Source organism: Chelonia mydas, chromosome 2, assembly GCF_015237465.2.
Source record: "Chelonia mydas isolate rCheMyd1 chromosome 2, rCheMyd1.pri.v2, whole genome shotgun sequence".
NCBI lineage: Eukaryota > Metazoa > Chordata > Testudines > Cheloniidae > Chelonia > Chelonia mydas.
Genome location: NC_057850.1, coordinates 193073151 through 193091773, shown reverse-complemented (window position 1 = coordinate 193091773; position 18623 = coordinate 193073151). Strand labels below are relative to the sequence as shown.

Sequence of the window (18623 nt, the reverse complement as noted above, 5' to 3'; positions counted from 1 at the left end):
ATAGCTGGACTAAATTGCACCCTATCTCGTATTCTGGGTTTTGGGGAAATAAAGATCTGCATCTGATACCTGTGACTCAACCATCTCTTTGTATGACACCAGAGTATGTACTGTGTGGTCCTGTCTTCTTAAAATGCCTCCTTTTCTGCAGGAAGGAAATATCTTGTTTACAGGATCCCAGTGTTATTCAATTGAATTCACTGCAGCAAAGGAGTTCTTTTGAAAGGACATGCCTGTATCATGCAGTTTTTTTACATTTGTTTGTCTGAAACAACCCCTGTCTTCATTTAAAACAAACAAACAATTGTTCATATAATTTTAAAAATGCAGTTCATGGTTTAAAGTATATTTCATTAGTCATGATATAGAAGGTAAAATAGTAAAAGAAAAAAAAAGCATAATGTATTAGTGGCAATAGATTCTAAAATACTTCATGTTGTGTTTGCAAGTGCCTGTGTGGGGGTTTTGTTTGTTTGTTTGTTTAAAACAATAATTATCAGAGACACAGGAATACTGGCATTTGTCAAAAATAATTCATACCAACAGATGAGGTTCTTTCCTGGTGTGATTTAGCATAGCTCCATTGAAGTCAATGGAAGTATATTGCTCTGCAACAGGTAAGAATCTAGTCAAAAATATTTTTAAAAATAGAAAACAGACTCCTAAAATTTAAGCTAGAAAAATATAATTGTATTGTCCTCTTTTCAGTTGTGAACTGTCTGCAAAAATACACCTTATTCGTGATGCATATAAGAATCAGTAACATAACCAAACACATGGATTATTATGTGTAACAGATGTTCTTGTTCTCTCCTAATCTGCCTTTATATTTTATGTGACAGCCAAGTACAGTAGCTTTTATGTGACTGGAACATGAACTAGAGTGCCATTTCCAGGTCCCAGCTTCCCGCCCTGGCTATTTACCTTGCATCCTTCACAAGTGATGCAGCGATAATGATACCCGGTGGCTTTGTCACCACATACTACACATAGCTCGTCCTTGTCTAAGTAACTGGGTATGTATCCTGTAAAGGAAAAGAGAAAGTGGCATGAAAACACCAACTACATTAAAATAATGCAAATCTTCTCTGCCTAGTCCCTACTTCTGACTTTTCATAGCAACTGATTGACACTCCGGGTTAAAAATGTTACACTAGAAATGTGACAGAAACATATAAAAATAATCTACAATTTCCAAAACTGCTGTTTCAGTATCTGCTTGTAACAAAAGTCTACAGAGGCAAGTCAGCAACTTGTTCTTTGAATGAACAAAATATTATTTGATACAAGTCAATATAGCATGTTTCACTTTTCAACTCAAAGTCTTAGGTAGGAAAAAATAAATGCAAGCAATACAACAATATTTAATTTTTCTCCATTTTGTTCTGTGTAATCTGATATGCTTGTAGCATAAAGTAAGATAGTTCCAGGTTACTTAAAAGACTCAATATCCTATCAATCAGAAAAGTTTATTTACATTGTATTCCTTTCCAACTATTTTTGTAGGCATGATTCAGCATATAGCCAAAATGATATCAATCCTACTTTACATAGGTGTGTACTAGCGTAACTTATTTAGTGTAGGTGGAATTTAAAACAGAACATAGTTACTCTCTATGTGAGAATCAAATATGAGTGTGTATCTCTCTCTATGAGTGGGAGAATGACACATTTTTTCTCATTCATGTGATTTACCATACATCCAACACCTGAAATTAACATGGATATTATTAAGTAAAACAGTTGCATTGATTGGTTCTTTTTCCATAATAACACATTAGATTTTAGTTTTATAAAAGTATTTAAAGAATTTAAAATTAACTTTAAAAACAACACAAAACATAATTCTAAATGTAACAAAAATGTATTTTTAAACTAGGGAGAAATTTAAAACCAAAGTCAAACATAAGACAATTAGAACAAAAGTTTTGTTCAAACAATTTAGAATTAATGAAATTCAAAATGTGTTTCTTTAGGATGGTCTCTGCAAAAGGATAATCCCATAAAGGGATTTCCAGGAGAGATTCACTTTGTGGGAGCTATGGGAAATTGTAATAATTTCCACATGACTCTGGAAGAATTATTAAAACAAAAACAAATACAAAACATATTGAACTTATACACATGATATGTATATATAGACAAAACAAGGAGTGGTTTTGCTTGTGCAAATGGTTTGCAGTACCTAAACAAAATAAGGTTTTTATCCACATCCATTTTATCCAAGCTTGCAAAGTTCGGGGGGCAGGGAGGAGTTAGACAAAGGTTTTCAGTTTTATATTGTTTCTAATAATGTAAGGGATAGTGGTTCTCTACCTTTTTTCATTTGCAGACCCCTAAAAATTTCAAATGAAGGTGTGGACCCCTTTTGAAATCTTAGACATAATCCGCAGAGTCCCTGGACCGCAGATTGAAAACCACTGTTTAATGTTAATGACAACTGCTTATGGACCCCTTAGACACAGTCTGCGGACCCCCACGGTCTGTAAATCACTGAAAAGCACTGCTCTATAGGATCCCCATTGAAGAGCCCCTGAGAAAGAAGATACTGTGCCACCTATAGGGGAAAAGGAGAAACTGAACAGAATGTTTACTAGTTTACTAATGCCTGGTATTGAAGTGGTTGCCCTGGTTTTTAGAAGGCAGGATTATTTCTAATGCAAGGTTTGTAAATATATCTTTTTAAAAATCTTTCCTGTACTGGGCATTTTTAAGGCTGGGTTGTTACCAAAACCAGTCAATAAAACTGAAAAACAAATGCAATTAGAGGGATTCTTTTGGATGGAGACGTCTGTAAACATGACCGCTTCCACTTGTTTGCTGAGCCTCTTTGTGGTGTTTTGTCTTAGACTAGACTGTAAGCACTTCGAGGCAGGGGCTGTGTCACTTTGTGTGTTCATACAACACTCAGGGTATGGCTCCATAGCCGCCGGGAGGTGTAATTCCCAGACAAGTGCTAGTTCTCCTCGAGCTAGTGCACTAAAAATAGCAGTGTGGCCATGGTGGCATGGGCAGCTGCTTCGGCTAGCTGCCCCAGTGCAAACTCACCTGATCCCCTGGGTGTATATACGGGCAGCTAGCCCGAGCCACCACCTGTGCATGTTTACCCAGGCTCGGATTTAGTCCTCCCAGCTGCTGTGTGGAGGTACCCTCAGACCAATAGGGCCTCAAACCTGAGCGGGGACTCAGCAGACCACCACAAGGCAAATAATAAACAATAATCATAAAACCAATAAAAGGCAGCTACTGGGGCTATGCTACAAGGTGGACTGCTGTTGGTTTCTTGTGCCTAACGCATCAGAGGGGCAAGCCCCAGAAGGAGAGAAATGAACTAGAAACTAAAACTTCCCTTTGAAAGATGACTTTAGGAGAATGAGAAGGGATCTGTCCTGAGAAGAATGGGATCAGGATGGGAAGTAGGACTAAACTGAAGGCATATTGAGTGGAGATAGACCAAATGAGGGTGTTCGAGAGTTTCTGGCCAGCCCCAGGACAACTTGGGGTTACTGATGTGCCACTTGGAGTGTGGAATTTGAGGAAGTTATCAATACCTTACATTAGGAAGACACTGTTGAAAGTAACAGGTCCCAAGGGACCTAGTAAATTGCCAAGTATTTAGGTTTAGGCCATCATTCTCACTGTGTCCAAGCTGCACATACAAAGCTCATCATAGTTTCTTGATCTCTGGCTGCCTGCCTCAGAGATGGCAAGAGCAGCTGGGAGTGCATTCTAATTTATACCACAGACTCCTAATGGAGCTTCTTCCAGTGAAAGATTAAAAATAGTGGAGCTCTGTTCCACCACTCCTCCTCCCACTCACACCTGCCTCCACATACATCATGGTGGGCTAGACCAGGAGGACGCAGAGCTGGCAGAGAGTTCCCCTATGCAAGGCTACCTGTTTGAAATTGCTCCTTATATAAATGTATATATTAGGGCAGATAGGCGACCATTCTTGTTATCCTTCTCTGCCTTGGAATTCCCCACTTTTAAGGATCAGAGCAAACTTTTTCTTACATGGCAAGAAGGCAAATGAACTGCAAGCCCATGGCCCTAAAGACACACTCCAGTTTAGAAAATAAAAATGGCAATATTGAATGTGAGAACAGTCCAAAGTAAGATGGATTGTTTGCACCCAATATTAAGTGTTCAGTGTACTGATCATAGACAAGTATAACCAGACCCTATGATGTGCTAAGTGCCCTCTACTCCCATTAATTTAAAATGTGAAATGGGGTGCTCAGCACTTTGCAGGATTATGCTCCTAGTCTACAATTCTGTGAATTCTGTAGTTAGGACTGGTGCTGCTCTTCTACTAAGTCAATAAGAAATATTGGCAGAGAATTCTTATCGCAGGCACTTTTGTGGATTGAACTTTTGGAGAAGTGAAAGAGATAAACTCTCTTTTTCATATTTCTGCTCCAAAATCTTTGTATTCAAAAAATCTGAGAATCATATTCATTTTCTTATTTGGCTTTTACCCTTTCTCCCAGCAACTTATTGGCCCACCAGTTACTGGGGAGGAAGAAACAGGGCCCTGAGCAGTGTTTTAAAAAAATCCACATGCTCCAAGTAGGCAGGAATCTAGCCAAAGGGAATGAGGAGACCTACTTAATGAATTCCTATAAATCTAAGTTTTTATTACATAAATACGTTTCTAGCCATTATGGGTGTGATGATAACCTTCCAAGTGTGATCTGAGCATAAATCAATGAAGTGTTGTTTTCCAGCAGCAGCCCCCGTGCTTTTTGCTATTGCTTATAGCTGGATCAAGCAGCAGGAGAGAGAAATTAATTGCTGCTACTCTAACTCTGTCAGCAGCATGGAAATTATGCGTTACTGCACAGTGCTGCTTCTTGGGAAAACTGTGGGCAGCAGTAGAATGGCATTAGATTTATTCCCAGGGAAAATTAACCCAAATAACTTAACTGAGTTTCAGGAAGGGATAAAGAAGCACACACCTCTTCCATTCCCTCCCAGCAGCAGCTGCCAGGAAAGAGACAGAGGAATGGTAGATGGAGACTTGTCCCTGGCTGAAAATATAATTTCCAACGTTGGAGAAGCAGACATTGTCTGGACAGGATAACCCAGGTGTTCTGCCACCAGCATATCCCGGCCAATGTAGAGTCCTCAGTGAAGTTTGCAGTCTCGGACCTTGATTATTTTTGCATTCCTTAGTCAGAATCTGTGCTCAACAGTCAAGCTGGAGCCATCCAGCACTAAGAAATTTGTAATGAAAGCAACATCTATATCACTGCAAGGTATAATATTAACCAACTTTATTCCCTGGTCATTTCAACCCAGGTGTACTGTGAGCCTGGCAACCTCATCTGACAGACACAGCATGCTGCATTCCTCTTGGTGTCTGCTCCTCATTGTTCTCCATATATCCATCCGGTACAATTGACATTGTTCACCTTAATACCCAACTGAAAACCTTTGTTCTGAATGGGAGCTCACAAATAAATGTTAATGACCTTGACCTGGCATATGTCTGGTATTTCTCTTGCAGTCTAAAAGATAACTCCGTTGCCTTCCAGCCTACCACCTGCCAGTCTGACTAATCTTACTCTCTTGGCAAGACTAAATGCTCAACAGAATAGTTGCCCTTACCTTGGAGGAATGTGTGTCATAATCCACTACGTGCAATCCTGTCTTCAATCCATAATACCTGAACAAATTGAGTTTTTCCCTATAGCATCTTTCTACAGGTATGGCAGGAAAAGTTTACTTCTCATAGGGCACACTACCTGTAAAATGGTTATCATCCATAAGAGCGGCCATACTGGGTCAGATCAAAGGTCCATCTAGCCCAGTATCCTGTCTTCCGACAGTGGCCAATGCCACGTGCTTCAGAGGGATTGAACAGAACAGGTAATCATCAAGTGATCCATTCCCTGTCAACCATTCCCAGCTTCTGGCAATGCTGAAAGAGAACCAGATCTGTTGATCTATGGAGGATGACCCATGCTGTCATACTTTGTGGTCTGTTTTTGAATGCTACACGTGTAGCATAATCTGAAGAGCTGACAACTTGCAGCAGCACTCCTGGCCCATGGCATTCTTTCAAGGTTGAGGGGAAATGGAACAGATAACAGCTTGCTATTCTTGCCACTCCCTCAAATACAGTTAGGAAAAAGAATAAAGAAAGAAAACTCAAAAATACTTTAGCAAAACCTGTCTACAACCACTCATAAAACCCAGGAGGATCTTATCGCCTATACATTTTGGCCGTGCCCTGCTTTTCAAATATACATCTGTTGGCAGGTGGTCTGTTTCTGCTTAGTCAGCTCTATGTGGGTGGAATTGTCTGTTTTATAGACTGTTAGATTGTCCTGCAGCTTTTAATTGCAATGGTCTTAATATTATGGGACCAATCTCACAAGGTGCAGAATGCCTCCTGTGAAAGGCCAATTGTCTTCAATGTCCACTTACAGCCATTGGGAGCTCACAGAGCTTTATGCTCCATGAAAGGCACTCGGAATCTCATAGGATCAATCTCCTAATAAAAAAAAAATGCCTCCCCCCCTCCATAAAATGCCCCTGAACTGTTGCTGGGGAAAAGATATCTTTTCTAAATGTTTCTGTACTCCAGAGAAATTGGAAACCCATTTTGAGAAAGTCAAAGAACAAACTTCAGTTATAATAAAAGTTAAGAACTTCTCAAGTTGTGGGGGCACCAGGCCTTCAGGTTTGAGCCTCCCACTCTGCTGACAAATATGTCAGATGCTTTAATATTAGGCTAGCTAATAAACTGCAATTCAGAAAAACTCTATGACCACTTTCGCAACAGAAGAGTGGGATGTGTGACATAGATCTGAAAAAATAATTCCTACGTACCAATAGTTGTTTACTGTTACATTCTTGCTGCTGCAAAAGAGCCATCTTAGATTCATTGCTTACAAGCAGAAAAACCCATTTTAGCCTTTGCACAGGAAAAGAGATCTGTTTTTAACAAGATTAGTATTTTAGTGCATTTTCATTGTATCAGTGTGCTACAGCATATGTAGGGCCCTACCAAATTCATAGTTCATTTGGGTAAACTTCACGGTCATAGGATTTTAAAAATCATAAATTTCATGATTTCAGCTATTCAAATCTGAAATTTCACAGTGTTGTAACCAAAAAGGTCACAAGGTTTTTGGAGAGGGGGTTGCGGTACTGCTACCCTTACTTCTTTGTTGCTGCTCGCGACGGCGCTGCCTTCAGAGCTGGGCAGCTAGAGAGTGGCAGCTGCTGGCCAGGAGTCCAGCTCTGAAGGCAGAGCCACTGCCAGCAGCAGCGCAGAAGTAAGGATGGCATCGTATGGCATTGCCACCCTTTCTTCTGCACTGCTGCCTGCAGAGCTGGGCCCTTAGTCAGCAGCTGCCACTCTCCAGCCGCCCAGCTCTGAAGGCAGCAGCATAGAAGTAAGGATGGCATGGTATGGTGTAGCCCCCCTTACTTCCGCTCTGCTGCTGGTGGGATGCTGCCTTCAGAGCTGGGCGCCTGGCCAACAGCCACCGCTCTTCAGCTGCCCAGCTCTGAAGTCAGCACAAAAGTAAGGGTGGCAATACAGTGCCCCCTAAAATAACCTTGTGACCCCCCCGCAACTCCCTTTTGGGTCAGGATCCCCAATTTGAGAAACACTGGACTCCCCCCATAAAATCTGTATAATATAGGGTAAAAGCACACAAAAGACCAGATTTCACTGGCTGTGATGCGTTTTTCATAGCCGCAAATTTGGTAGGGCCCTAAGCATATCCTTACTTCCCCCACTAGGACTAATTGCATAAGAAAGGGCTTCTCATTAATATAAGTGTTCTGGGACTTGTCCCTAAGATAGTACTGACACATACTGCATTGTACTGTGAAAATGAAGAAAGAAAATGTATTACTATATTGACCTATTTTGTACTGTATCAAACCTGAAAGATAAATTTACATTAATGTTCTGATGATTCAATCTGACACTAACATATTTTAACACCCGACAATTATAAAAAAGTGACCAGAATCAACCAAATGCAGAGAGAGGTTGTGTGTGTGTGCAAATGCATATTATATATAATCTCTTGAGATTTGCATGGGATAAGGCACAGGGCTGTGAGCCAGGGAAATTGAGTTCTATTCTGTTGTGGGCACTGAATTGCTGTATTACAATAGGCAAGTCACTTCATCTTTCTGTCCCAAATGTTTCCCTTCTGAAAAATGGGAAAAAATACTATGGATTATTATTATTTATCTCCAGCTGTTTGATCAGTTTTGACTGGGACTCTCCAAAACTGTCTGTTTTCTCTTCCTCATTTATTCAAAAGTTATCTTTGAGAAAAAGTGCTTCATGTTTTGTAAAGCACTGAAGTAGAGAAAATGTTATTAAACAAATTCACACTTCCCTGGACAGCTGATCAGCTTTCTGGCCTGCGTTTTTGATTTTTCTTTACATTATTCTTTGTCTCACAGTATGACTAAATTCTGGTAAGCGACTCTGCAAAGATGCCATTTCAGGGCCCTCTGTTTATTTTCTTTACAGTGATTCCAACTGTGCTCAGTTTACAAGTAAAGATGTGACTTTTTTTTAACAAGGGCTAGCCCTAAACACTTAGGCTGGGCTCAGCCCCTTTATCGATAATATCACAGTTTGAGCAAGTGTTCTTGACATGGAACAGTTTAGCGCTATCTGCACTAATCACTTAAACTGCTGCCAGCATTCGAGCAATTGCATCTGTTGCTAACTATAGATACAGAATGTGCTAGTGTAAATAATGCTAAAAAGTCAAGCCATGTTCTTTGTTACTTGGGCCTCATTACCAATATTAAGCATTCTGCATTTGGGACTTAAGGTACAATTTTCAGAGAAACATCTAAGTGACTTGGGAGCCTATGTCCTATTTTCAGAAGTGACTTAGGAGCCTAACTTTCACTGAAAGTGAATGAAACAGTATCTTAAGTCACTTAGGTGCTTTTGAAAATTGTACACTTAGTTAACAATTTTTCTGGTGATGTGCAAGGCAAATGTAGAATCCCTTTTGCTCTCCCAAAGCTGTTTTGGTTCTGGAGGGTAACAGTGGTAAAAGGTAATCAAAACTTTTTTTTGTCACTGCAAAAAAATCAAGCAGCTATGACTCCAAATGCACACTGATCTGTTCAGTTGCAAAGATGCCCCTTTTCTGATCACAATCATCCGTATATTACTCACTCGAGCCAGGAACACCTATTTTTTGTAAGTCCTGAAGATGACAGCTAAAATGCAGGCAGTTGTTTTATTGCAAAGCCCAGAGATGACAAAATGATCGGTCTCTATTTACTGTTTTGTTAATTGTGTGTATGTTAATTAATTAAATTATATTATATTGCTTTTCTAAGGAGACATTTTGACAAATAATTCTCTACATCACATTTTCTTGGTGTTTCAGAAAATAACCCAATGACCTTCACACTGTTAGGAACTCAGTTTGGACTAATTAACTGGTATCCTGTGACAACTATACTGTATGCACTTTTAGTTGCATGCAAATTGGCAGAAAAGGTATAAAGAGATATAATAAGAATAATACTTTAAAAATACACAGCACCTCTGATCCCACAATACTAAAGAGTTTTGCAAATATGGACTTTAACCTCATTGTAAAGATGGGGAAACTGAGACACAGATAGGTTGAATGTTTTGTCACCATCTGACCTTGGACTCAGAGAGTCCCAGCTTGCAAACCTTTATTGACATGCATAATTTTGACTCACATGGTGAAATTTACTCCGCACGCATGAAGTCTGAGGGTGAAACCCTGGCCCCATTGAAAATAATGGGAGTTTTGCCACTGATATCTCTGATGCCAGGATTTCACCCAAGTATATGAGCTTTATGCAGCTGGGGAGATGAAATCCAACCCCAAACCTAGATTCAGAGAGGCGGCTGTTCTGCAGTCCCATCCCCCGTTTCAACCTACAGGCGGGAATTGCATACACAGTTTCTTCAGACCAGTTTCATGGGATACTGGGGCTTCTGGACATATTTTCTATGGCCCCTCCTATGGTTCATCCCTACCTGCCCCAATGCATTTCTCCTCACTGGCCTACGCAAGGCTGGTGCAGAGATGGTACATGGACACCCCTGTCTAGGAACTCAGCTGCCTGACAGCCATGTAGCCCCTATGCAAGGCTTAAATGATAAGGAAGACCTTATGTTGGCCCCCTTCATCGGGCTGTACTAAGGTTGAAGTCCATGGAACAGAAAACTTGATATCAGCTGACTGGTGTTTTATTCTCAACTATGCCTCAAAGGCCTGATCCCGCAAAGCTTTACTTTATGTGAGTAGTCCACTGAAGTCAGTGAAACTGCTAGAGGGAATACAGTTTTGCAGGTTACGGCCCTTTTGCGAAGAGCACTCAGCTCTCTCTTCTAATGGCTAAAAATAGCTACTTCAGACAGAAGCAGAGCAAGTTATTGTGTCTGTGTCTGCCTTGCCTGTTACATCGGGTTGTGGCCTCTAAGCACGACCAACATACGAACAATAATTTCTCAGAATAATGTGCTGCCATCTTTCAATAATGTGCAGTACAGTACAGAAGTTACTGACTGCCACAAAAACTAGGAAGCAGACACCACCCAGCTGCCCCTGATTTTCAGGAACGTACACAATTTTTCCTTAATATTCACGTGTCTCATCAAGGACTGTGATTTAAAACAGACAATAATGGGATTGTTAGTGTGCAATGGTAGCTAGGAGTAGGATAAGGTGTTTTCTGATGTCTTAGATCATTTGGCTTAATTTTCTAAGAACTTATTATTCTCCTTTAGTAACTATCCCCCATGTCACATGGGCCTTTTGTTCTTGATTTTTATTAGTGAGTCCCTCAATTTCTCTGTGAGGGGTTAAGAGGTAAGGAAGGCAGTAAGGACCCATTTATTAACATTGGCTTTCTTTAGCATCTGAAGGATTTGAACTTTTTAAATCTTTTAATAGGAAATAAACCGAAGACTAAAAGTTCAGACAGCTTTATTACTGGAGAACACAAAGTGAACAGCATGAACATTATTGAGACTAATAGGAATTTCATGGAACTAACAGAAAGCTCAGTTGCAACAATAAGGACTGCTCAAGGTCACCTGCCTTGGGTCTTAATTTTGCCCTAATGAGCTATTACTAAGGCTTCACTAACAAATAAAAAAATCAATTTTGGATTAATACAGACACACACACGTCCTGTGCTGTGCCTTCTGTTGTCAGGACAGGATAAACAGATGTGTTAACTTTATGACAGTTTGGCTGAAAGCATCACATAAAAAAGAAATACAAACATGCCTGCAACTTCTTAGATTTCTTCTGTTTGGCAAACGTAGCATTTGACTAGGTTTGATATTTTATTGCTGTCCACTGAGCTCAGGGTTTAAAGAATCCATAAAAACTGTGCATGTTCTCCGTAAATGATCAATTTGCTACAGGCACCAACATTCAAGTGTGATTGAAAGCCTGTTCCCTATGAAAATCTCTGAGACTTCTGATGAAATTGGTGCAATGTATTGCAAACACTGAACAGGGAGTTTTTAAAAATGATTACACTATATTCGGAAATTAAGCCCTACCAACAGGTGGGAAGATTGTTCATGGATTACTAAAAATATTACGTCTGTGTGCTAAAACAACTTGTTTTAAGCCTTGACATAGATAATTATTACTTAGGATCCTTTAACACAGTAAAATGACACATGCAGTGGCAAATCCCTATTTTATATGATAAATTCATCATGACTAGTATCTTACTGCTAAAGAGAAAGATATGAACAAAGTCTACAACAAAGTTGCAAATTTATCACTTAAAACCACCTAGTTTAAAAGACCTTTAAAATGTTACAAGTAGAAAAACATGCACTATTTAATCTTTAATATGATCACGTTCTCTTGGTTTTCTTTTCCTAGATTTGAAATACAGTACAGAGGTATTTTTTCTACTGAAGTGACAGATTTATTGCACCAAGTTCTAATGAATATTTCCTATAGGGTTTTCAGTGTTCCTAATAAGATGAAACAGACTACTTTTTGTTACAGAGCCACTTTAAAATAGCAAATAGTGTCTGTTCGCTAGCTAGTTACATCAGCTCCACTAGGCTTTTGATTAATTGCACACAAGTCTTAACAACTGAAGGGCACCATGTTGATACAAATGATATTGTCCTTATATTCGTTAATTAGACTAAGTGAAACATATCTTAATGCAGATATATTTAATGTATATTTCTAAAATGCCTGCATCAAGTTTTAAGCTAACTTCAAATACAATGCATAAGGTTAAAATATTTGCACACAGTTGCTGATATTCTGGGTTCTTTTTGAAAAATTATACATATTTTATCCATTTAAAAACAACAGGGAAATTCTATAAAGCAATGTTACAGAAAATTTAAAAATGAACAGTGATTTAACCCGACTGGGAATGGATATTACAATTGGATTATATTCTACAAACATTTTGATTAGATCAACTTTTTGGAGTATCATTTGGAGTATCATAAAGTATCATTATGGCATTATCTTTTATTCTTGAATTTCCGGTCTTTACTGCCTTAAACAATTAGAAACTACATGCTTTTCAGCTTTTCATTTTAAGCACATCAATTATATGAAATTAAATCATTAATTTTTTTAATGAACATTTACAGTTCTAGTTTCAACAAATTCTATTTGATATGGAGCTATTTAGTAATTAAACACTATTTACATTTAAAGATGTCAAGGAAAAACACAAATTAGTTTTATATAACCAGAAAATATGAACCACATCCAAACTGAAGGACACACAGTAAACACATCTTGCAAGGGAAACTTTCTCATTCAGTCTGATAAAATACGGTAAATGAACATAATGAGCATGCGATACACAGAACTAGCGATATATTTGAAAATGGCTTTTACAGATTAAGAAAAAAGTGCTTGGAAATCCCCATCATTCACAGAAAATCTTTCAATCACCTAGCAACCTGCTGCTGCTTTCAATTTTGAACAGGCAGCCTTCACATTCACAGATGTATCTGAGCCAACGGATGCAACTGCAAGTTTAAAGCAAAACAAAAAAACAAAACCAGATCTTTTTGTGTGGTTATTTAAATAAATTGCCCCTACCTTTCTTCTGAGAGTATGATGGCGACTGCACTTGAGAAAAAGTAGCTTTTTCTTCTGTGAAATATTCAAGTTGGTTGTACGGATTCAGGGCCATGTCCATGCCAGAGTACTCGCTTTTAAACACGTTTCCAGGGTAACTACAGGTATATGGCTGATTCACCGCCCAGGCCTGTTCCATAGATATGCTGTTATTGTGCAGAACCTGAGCATCACAACTGCTGTAACCCTGACTATCTTCAATATATGTGCAATAATCGGCGGACTGCATGGAGCAATTGCTGCCAGCGGCAGGATGCACTTCATATATTTCTTGCATACAGTAGCTCATTTTGTTATCCGATCTCAGCTTCTACTTTACATTCACACACACACACGCATGCATGCACACACAGACATGCATACACATGGAATGGGAAAGGAGAAATGAATAAACAATGCCAACAAAGTCGATTGCAAAACAGTGTGTTTTACTTTGGGGCAGCACCTTGTGTGCTAAAATCCTATTTATATTGGGATGCCTTGTGAGCTCCCCTGCCAATCAAACATATTGGGAAGCAGATTTATAACAGTCAAAGGTCTTAATCTGTGATTGTAATTCCTGGGGAAGATGGCAGACAGGTAGCAATGACCACCAGACAAAGGCGGCTATGGCCAGACAACCCCCTCAACTGTTTGTTAGAAATAATCATTTGTAAACCATTTCAGCCCCTTCCAATATGATTAGACAATGATTACTAAGGCAAGGACACAGTTATGTCACTATAGTTGTCAATTTAAGTGTGAAGCATTATAAAGACCTCCTAAGAGGGGATATGCTGAAAATCCTAAAATCAATAATCCTGTTTTTCAGCATTAACCCACAGAAAATCCAATAGTGCTGTGTTGTTGACCCAAACAGTAGTCTAATTTTACAAATTTTAGCATCTTAATCTGTCATCAGCTTTATTGATTTTGTTTTACAGAATTATCTGCATGAACCTCCCACGCCTCACACATATACATGAACTCCCTGCTGCTTGTTAATGCATTTACAGGAAAGCAGCCTTTTTTAAACTTCAGTGATTTTGGTAGGTAATTTCTATTGAGTTTAACAGGTGGGAAACTTCAAAATAATTTGTCTTGATCAGCAAATAGGATATTGCCAAAATAAGCTAATTGGTTTGCCGTTACATTTCATTCATCTTGTTTGCATGTTTCAGTAATGAAGTATTGAATGTATATTTGATCGCAAATAGAGTGTGATTACAGGCTTTCCCCAGTCATTTTATTCAAACACTCAAGTTATAAACATATAACATCATTAGTTCAGAAACAGAGTTACTATATGATTTTATAATAATTCACCACCTCAAATGCTAGTACTAGTACACCCATTTTAATCTAATCTCTCTCCCCCCTTTTTCTTTACACCAAAAATAATTTCTGTTGTCTCTATTTTTCCCTAGACAAAGAATTTTCCTTCAGTGGCATGCTACAATATGGCAAGATGTTTGTGAGAACAGGAGCACGATTGTATTATTCATTGGATCACTAAGTTCTTGTTATTGAGAAGCAAAAATAATATTAACAATATTAACTAAAGAAGAAACTGTTTCTTACTGTTATTGTTTCACTGATGTTAAACAATATTCACCACTCTTAAATATGAACTGAAGTAAGGCCCCCCCTTCAGCCGTGAACTAAAACCTGGGCCTAACTACCTTGCTGAAATGAGGCCGAGGGTCTTAAAAAGTACTCTTGAAAGGCCAAAGAATGGGACTTGAGGAGGACACATTGTTCCTTAGTTGGTTTCATGGAACATTTTAGAAAGATTTAAAGAGTACATGAAGGAACACTCCCTCTTCCTCCAGACACAACTTACCTATTTTATTATGGGCCAAATCACTAAATCCTGAGCAATGCAGAGCACTATCAACTCCCACTGACGCCAGGGCAGGTGCTCTTCACTTCTCAAGATTTGATGCATTCTGTTTCACCCGCTGATTACTTTACATTTGTTTTTCTAACTATAAATCAAAAACTGAAGTCAACAGAGTTGTTTCAGGAATGAAATTGTCCCTGTTAACTCTCATCGTGGAAAGCATCAACACACTCCTTTTGGAGCAAGGAATGCTTACTAAAAACTTCAGAAATAAGTTCCAAAACACCATATACCTCTGTCCTCTGTTTTTCAATGTCTCAAACTCAACAAAATATAATTTAAAATTAACCTTTCAGTAATATGCTTTATAAAAACACATTGCAATTGTAATTTTGGATTTAGCTGGAATTTATGCCATAAGTTTTCAAAACTAATGAGTGGTTTTGGGTGTCTAACTTGAGACACCTTAAATAGACTGCTTTTTTTAAGGATGGATGCAATTTCTGAAAATCAGTCCCCTTTTGGGTGTTTTAAGTAGGGTACTGAAAAGTGAGCCCCACACATTACTATGTTGATTTGCTTGTGTTTGATGTTTTTCCTGCCATATTATTAATTTCTTTAAAGGCAAAAAAAGCCCAGTTTCTCTTCGCCCTTGAGAACAAAAGCAATGTCTTTACCAAAAAGTATTAAACAGAGCCAAGGCCACAACTAAAGCTGAAAATGTACATTAGAAAGCAATCAAAAAAATTTTGGTGGAAACATTTTGGGAACTATTTTCCTTTATGATTTATTGTATGTAAAGATCAAATATGAGTGCACAAATATTTTAGTACTTGTCACAGTTTCCTTCTTTGACAATATCACTGACACAAAATGACCAGAGAACTTTGCAATTATTTATTTATGCAGAAACACATGAAACATATCAGGCTTTGTCACTAGTTTGTGTGTGTTACACAAACATACCTTTTAATCTACTGAGAATACAGTACCCTCATTGCCCAGAAACAAACCATTCCATACATGCAGTAGGGTATTTTCTTTTGATTGCCACACACAACTCCCATTACCCCTAACGTGAATTTATGTAAAAGCTCACAACAAGATGAAACTATACACGACAGAATAACTGTTCAGGGTACCTACGGATATTTTTTCCTCAAATGTCCAAATGTTATTCGTTGGTATGTCTCAAGCACTGTTTACCTGAATAAATCTTCAGTTATTTAATTTAATAACGAATTATATATATTAGAAGCTTGACATAATCTGAACTATGAAATTAATTATTAGCAAATGTTCAGTCTAATTTTTTTTTGAAAATATTGTCATTTTAAATACCATCACCACATACATCACTAATCCATTTACTTCTGTTTAGTTTGGTACTAACAAGGAAGCCATGAACTGACCTTTTAAAAAAGAGTTTAAATAGTCCTTTGCTTATCTAGTCAAGACAGAAAAGTTTTATTACTGTCTGTACAGGAGCCATTTCGAATACACCTTTCCTGCTATCAGCTTGGGTAGACCTGTAACATTGTGTGTATTTTATTCCATATATACCATGGATATAGAATCAACAGATTGTTAAGGATAAATTTTGCCATCAGATGCTTTTGTAATTTCAAGTAAAGTGAGCCTGAATCCGAGCTCCACTCAGATCCCGAGGCAACATTTGTCCCTAAGCAATTACTACCTCTTCTGAGTAAAGACGTGTGTTAGTAATACGTTTTAGTCTGAAAAGACTAACAAGTGTATCTCAGTTAAATTATATTTAGCAAGTTGTAAAGATAAAGATTATGTAAGTGTCAATCCTACTTTGACTAAATCTACATGGAATTTAAGTTTTTCATTATTCTCGGAAAAACACTTATTTCTTAAAAATGGAGAAAACTAACTGACATGGTGCATTGGTAACTGTTACAATATTCATATACCCAGAGTGAAATCCTGGCTTCACTGAAATCAATCTGAGTACATCTTAGACTTCAATGGGGTCAGGATTTTACCCCAACACTTTTCTTTAAAGTGAGTTTGGGGGAAAGACCTGAACAATACATGTTCAGAAACAGACTAATTTAGATTAGAAAATAAATATGATAAAGTTTAAGGGATACAGACTTGAAATTAAACCTTTTATTTAGTGTGGAGTGGGGAACTGAGCAATCGCATCCATTCAAACTGAAAGACCAGGCGTGTTGTTGAAGATTTATGCAACATCTAGGTGGTTAGCACTACCTATTGTGTATTGGGTCTGTCATATATAATGTATAACATATATGTATTTTTGAAAACTGTGCTCCAGCAATTGGAAGAAAAATCTCACCTAGAGTCAAAGAACAGATTGTTGTACTGAGAGAGAACAGACTGTTGCACTGAGAGACTCTGACATGCCAGAGAGGCCAGGTTTCATTTGCAAGACAACAAAGAAACTTGTGGGCCACACTGGTCTGCATCTACACAACAAATTTAGTTCCTGCATTCCCCCAGTGTAGTGGGTCAGTCCAAAAGCCACCTGGCCAAGTGGTCAGGCCATGGTTCCATAGTTCTTTTTAGTCTCTCTGTTCTGGAGGGGGCCCTGCCAGGTCATATATGGGAAGAATCAGCCCCTCTTGATTCCCTTCTCCTCAGGGCTGTCATGATAGAGGGGAGTCGGGAATAAGGAAGGGGGACCCGGGCTATCCTGATCCACAAGGTCCCAACCCAGGGCTTAATGTCCAGACTACTTGTTGATCCATCCCAAGTCACATACCTGCTGGGTCTCTTCCTTTAGGGAGTGGTCACAGTCTTACTAGCAGCAGTTTAGTCTGCCCCGGGGATGGGGGCATCCTGCTCTTTGGGGCCTCTCGTGGGTTCCCAACTCTAAAGCAGGGGGTGGGAGGAATCTGGATCACTGCTTCCAGCATATTCTTACCACTGTCATAGTCACACTGTCCAAAGCTCCAGGCACCAGCCTCATTCCTGGTGCACCCTGTAGCTCCTTCCGCCCTTTCCCTGGGCTGTCTGTCCCTTTTTAAACTATCCCTCCAACTGGAGCATGCCCCACAACCCCCGAAGGGTGGGGCCTCCCTACCCCAATACTGTGCCATGCCTTGCTCTGGTTTAGTGCGGGATCTGTAAACCCCATCACACCCAGCCAGTGGTCGTAACTTTGGAGGCTGTAGTGTAGACAGGATTCAGACATTTTTACCACTGGGTTGTCTGACCCTGGCAATTTGTCTTTCGCTTACTGAAGCACAGTTATCTGGCACTGTTTGGTTCTTACCGTGTTTAAACCATCAGTCAGAAATATCCATGGGACAGTGGTAAAAATGGCTGCCTTGTCCACACTACAGCCTCCATGGGTGCTACTACCGGTGAAGCTACAGTTGTGAGGAATTATGGATCCTAAATGTGCCAGGGTAGATGCAGTTCCGATTCCATCTCTGAAAGGAAGGGCTTGGTACATGATCAAAAAAAGGACAGAATATTTTTGATGTATAATATCTGTAGGGCGGGATACGCTGATGGAGGGGAGCAAAAAGCAGGCGGAAAAGTGGGAGGTTAGGCTGCAGTGTGGCATGCCAGGCTCCATGCATTACTGCTTTGGGATCTGCAGGGAAGCAGCCAGAATTTCGCACGAAGACTTAGAATTCCCTGGGGATTCCAGAATGTGGTGCTTCTTC

At 39.1% G+C, this 18623-nt stretch overlaps 1 protein-coding gene across 3 annotated transcripts in view; it reads right to left on the bottom strand.

Moving 5' to 3' along the window:
* THRB (thyroid hormone receptor beta) overlaps positions 1 to 18623 on the bottom strand; it is a 279935-nt gene that overhangs the window by 28251 nt on the left and 233061 nt on the right. For 2 of the 3 annotated variants that reach the window (XM_043540920.1, XM_037890412.2), the window contains one exon: positions 925 to 1025. In XM_043540920.1, coding sequence (XP_043396855.1) covers positions 925 to 1025 — 101 coding nt within the window. Of the gene's footprint in view, positions 1 to 924; positions 1026 to 13097; positions 14014 to 18623 lie in introns of those variants that run through there. The other variant, XM_037890413.2, reaches the window with a different exon arrangement.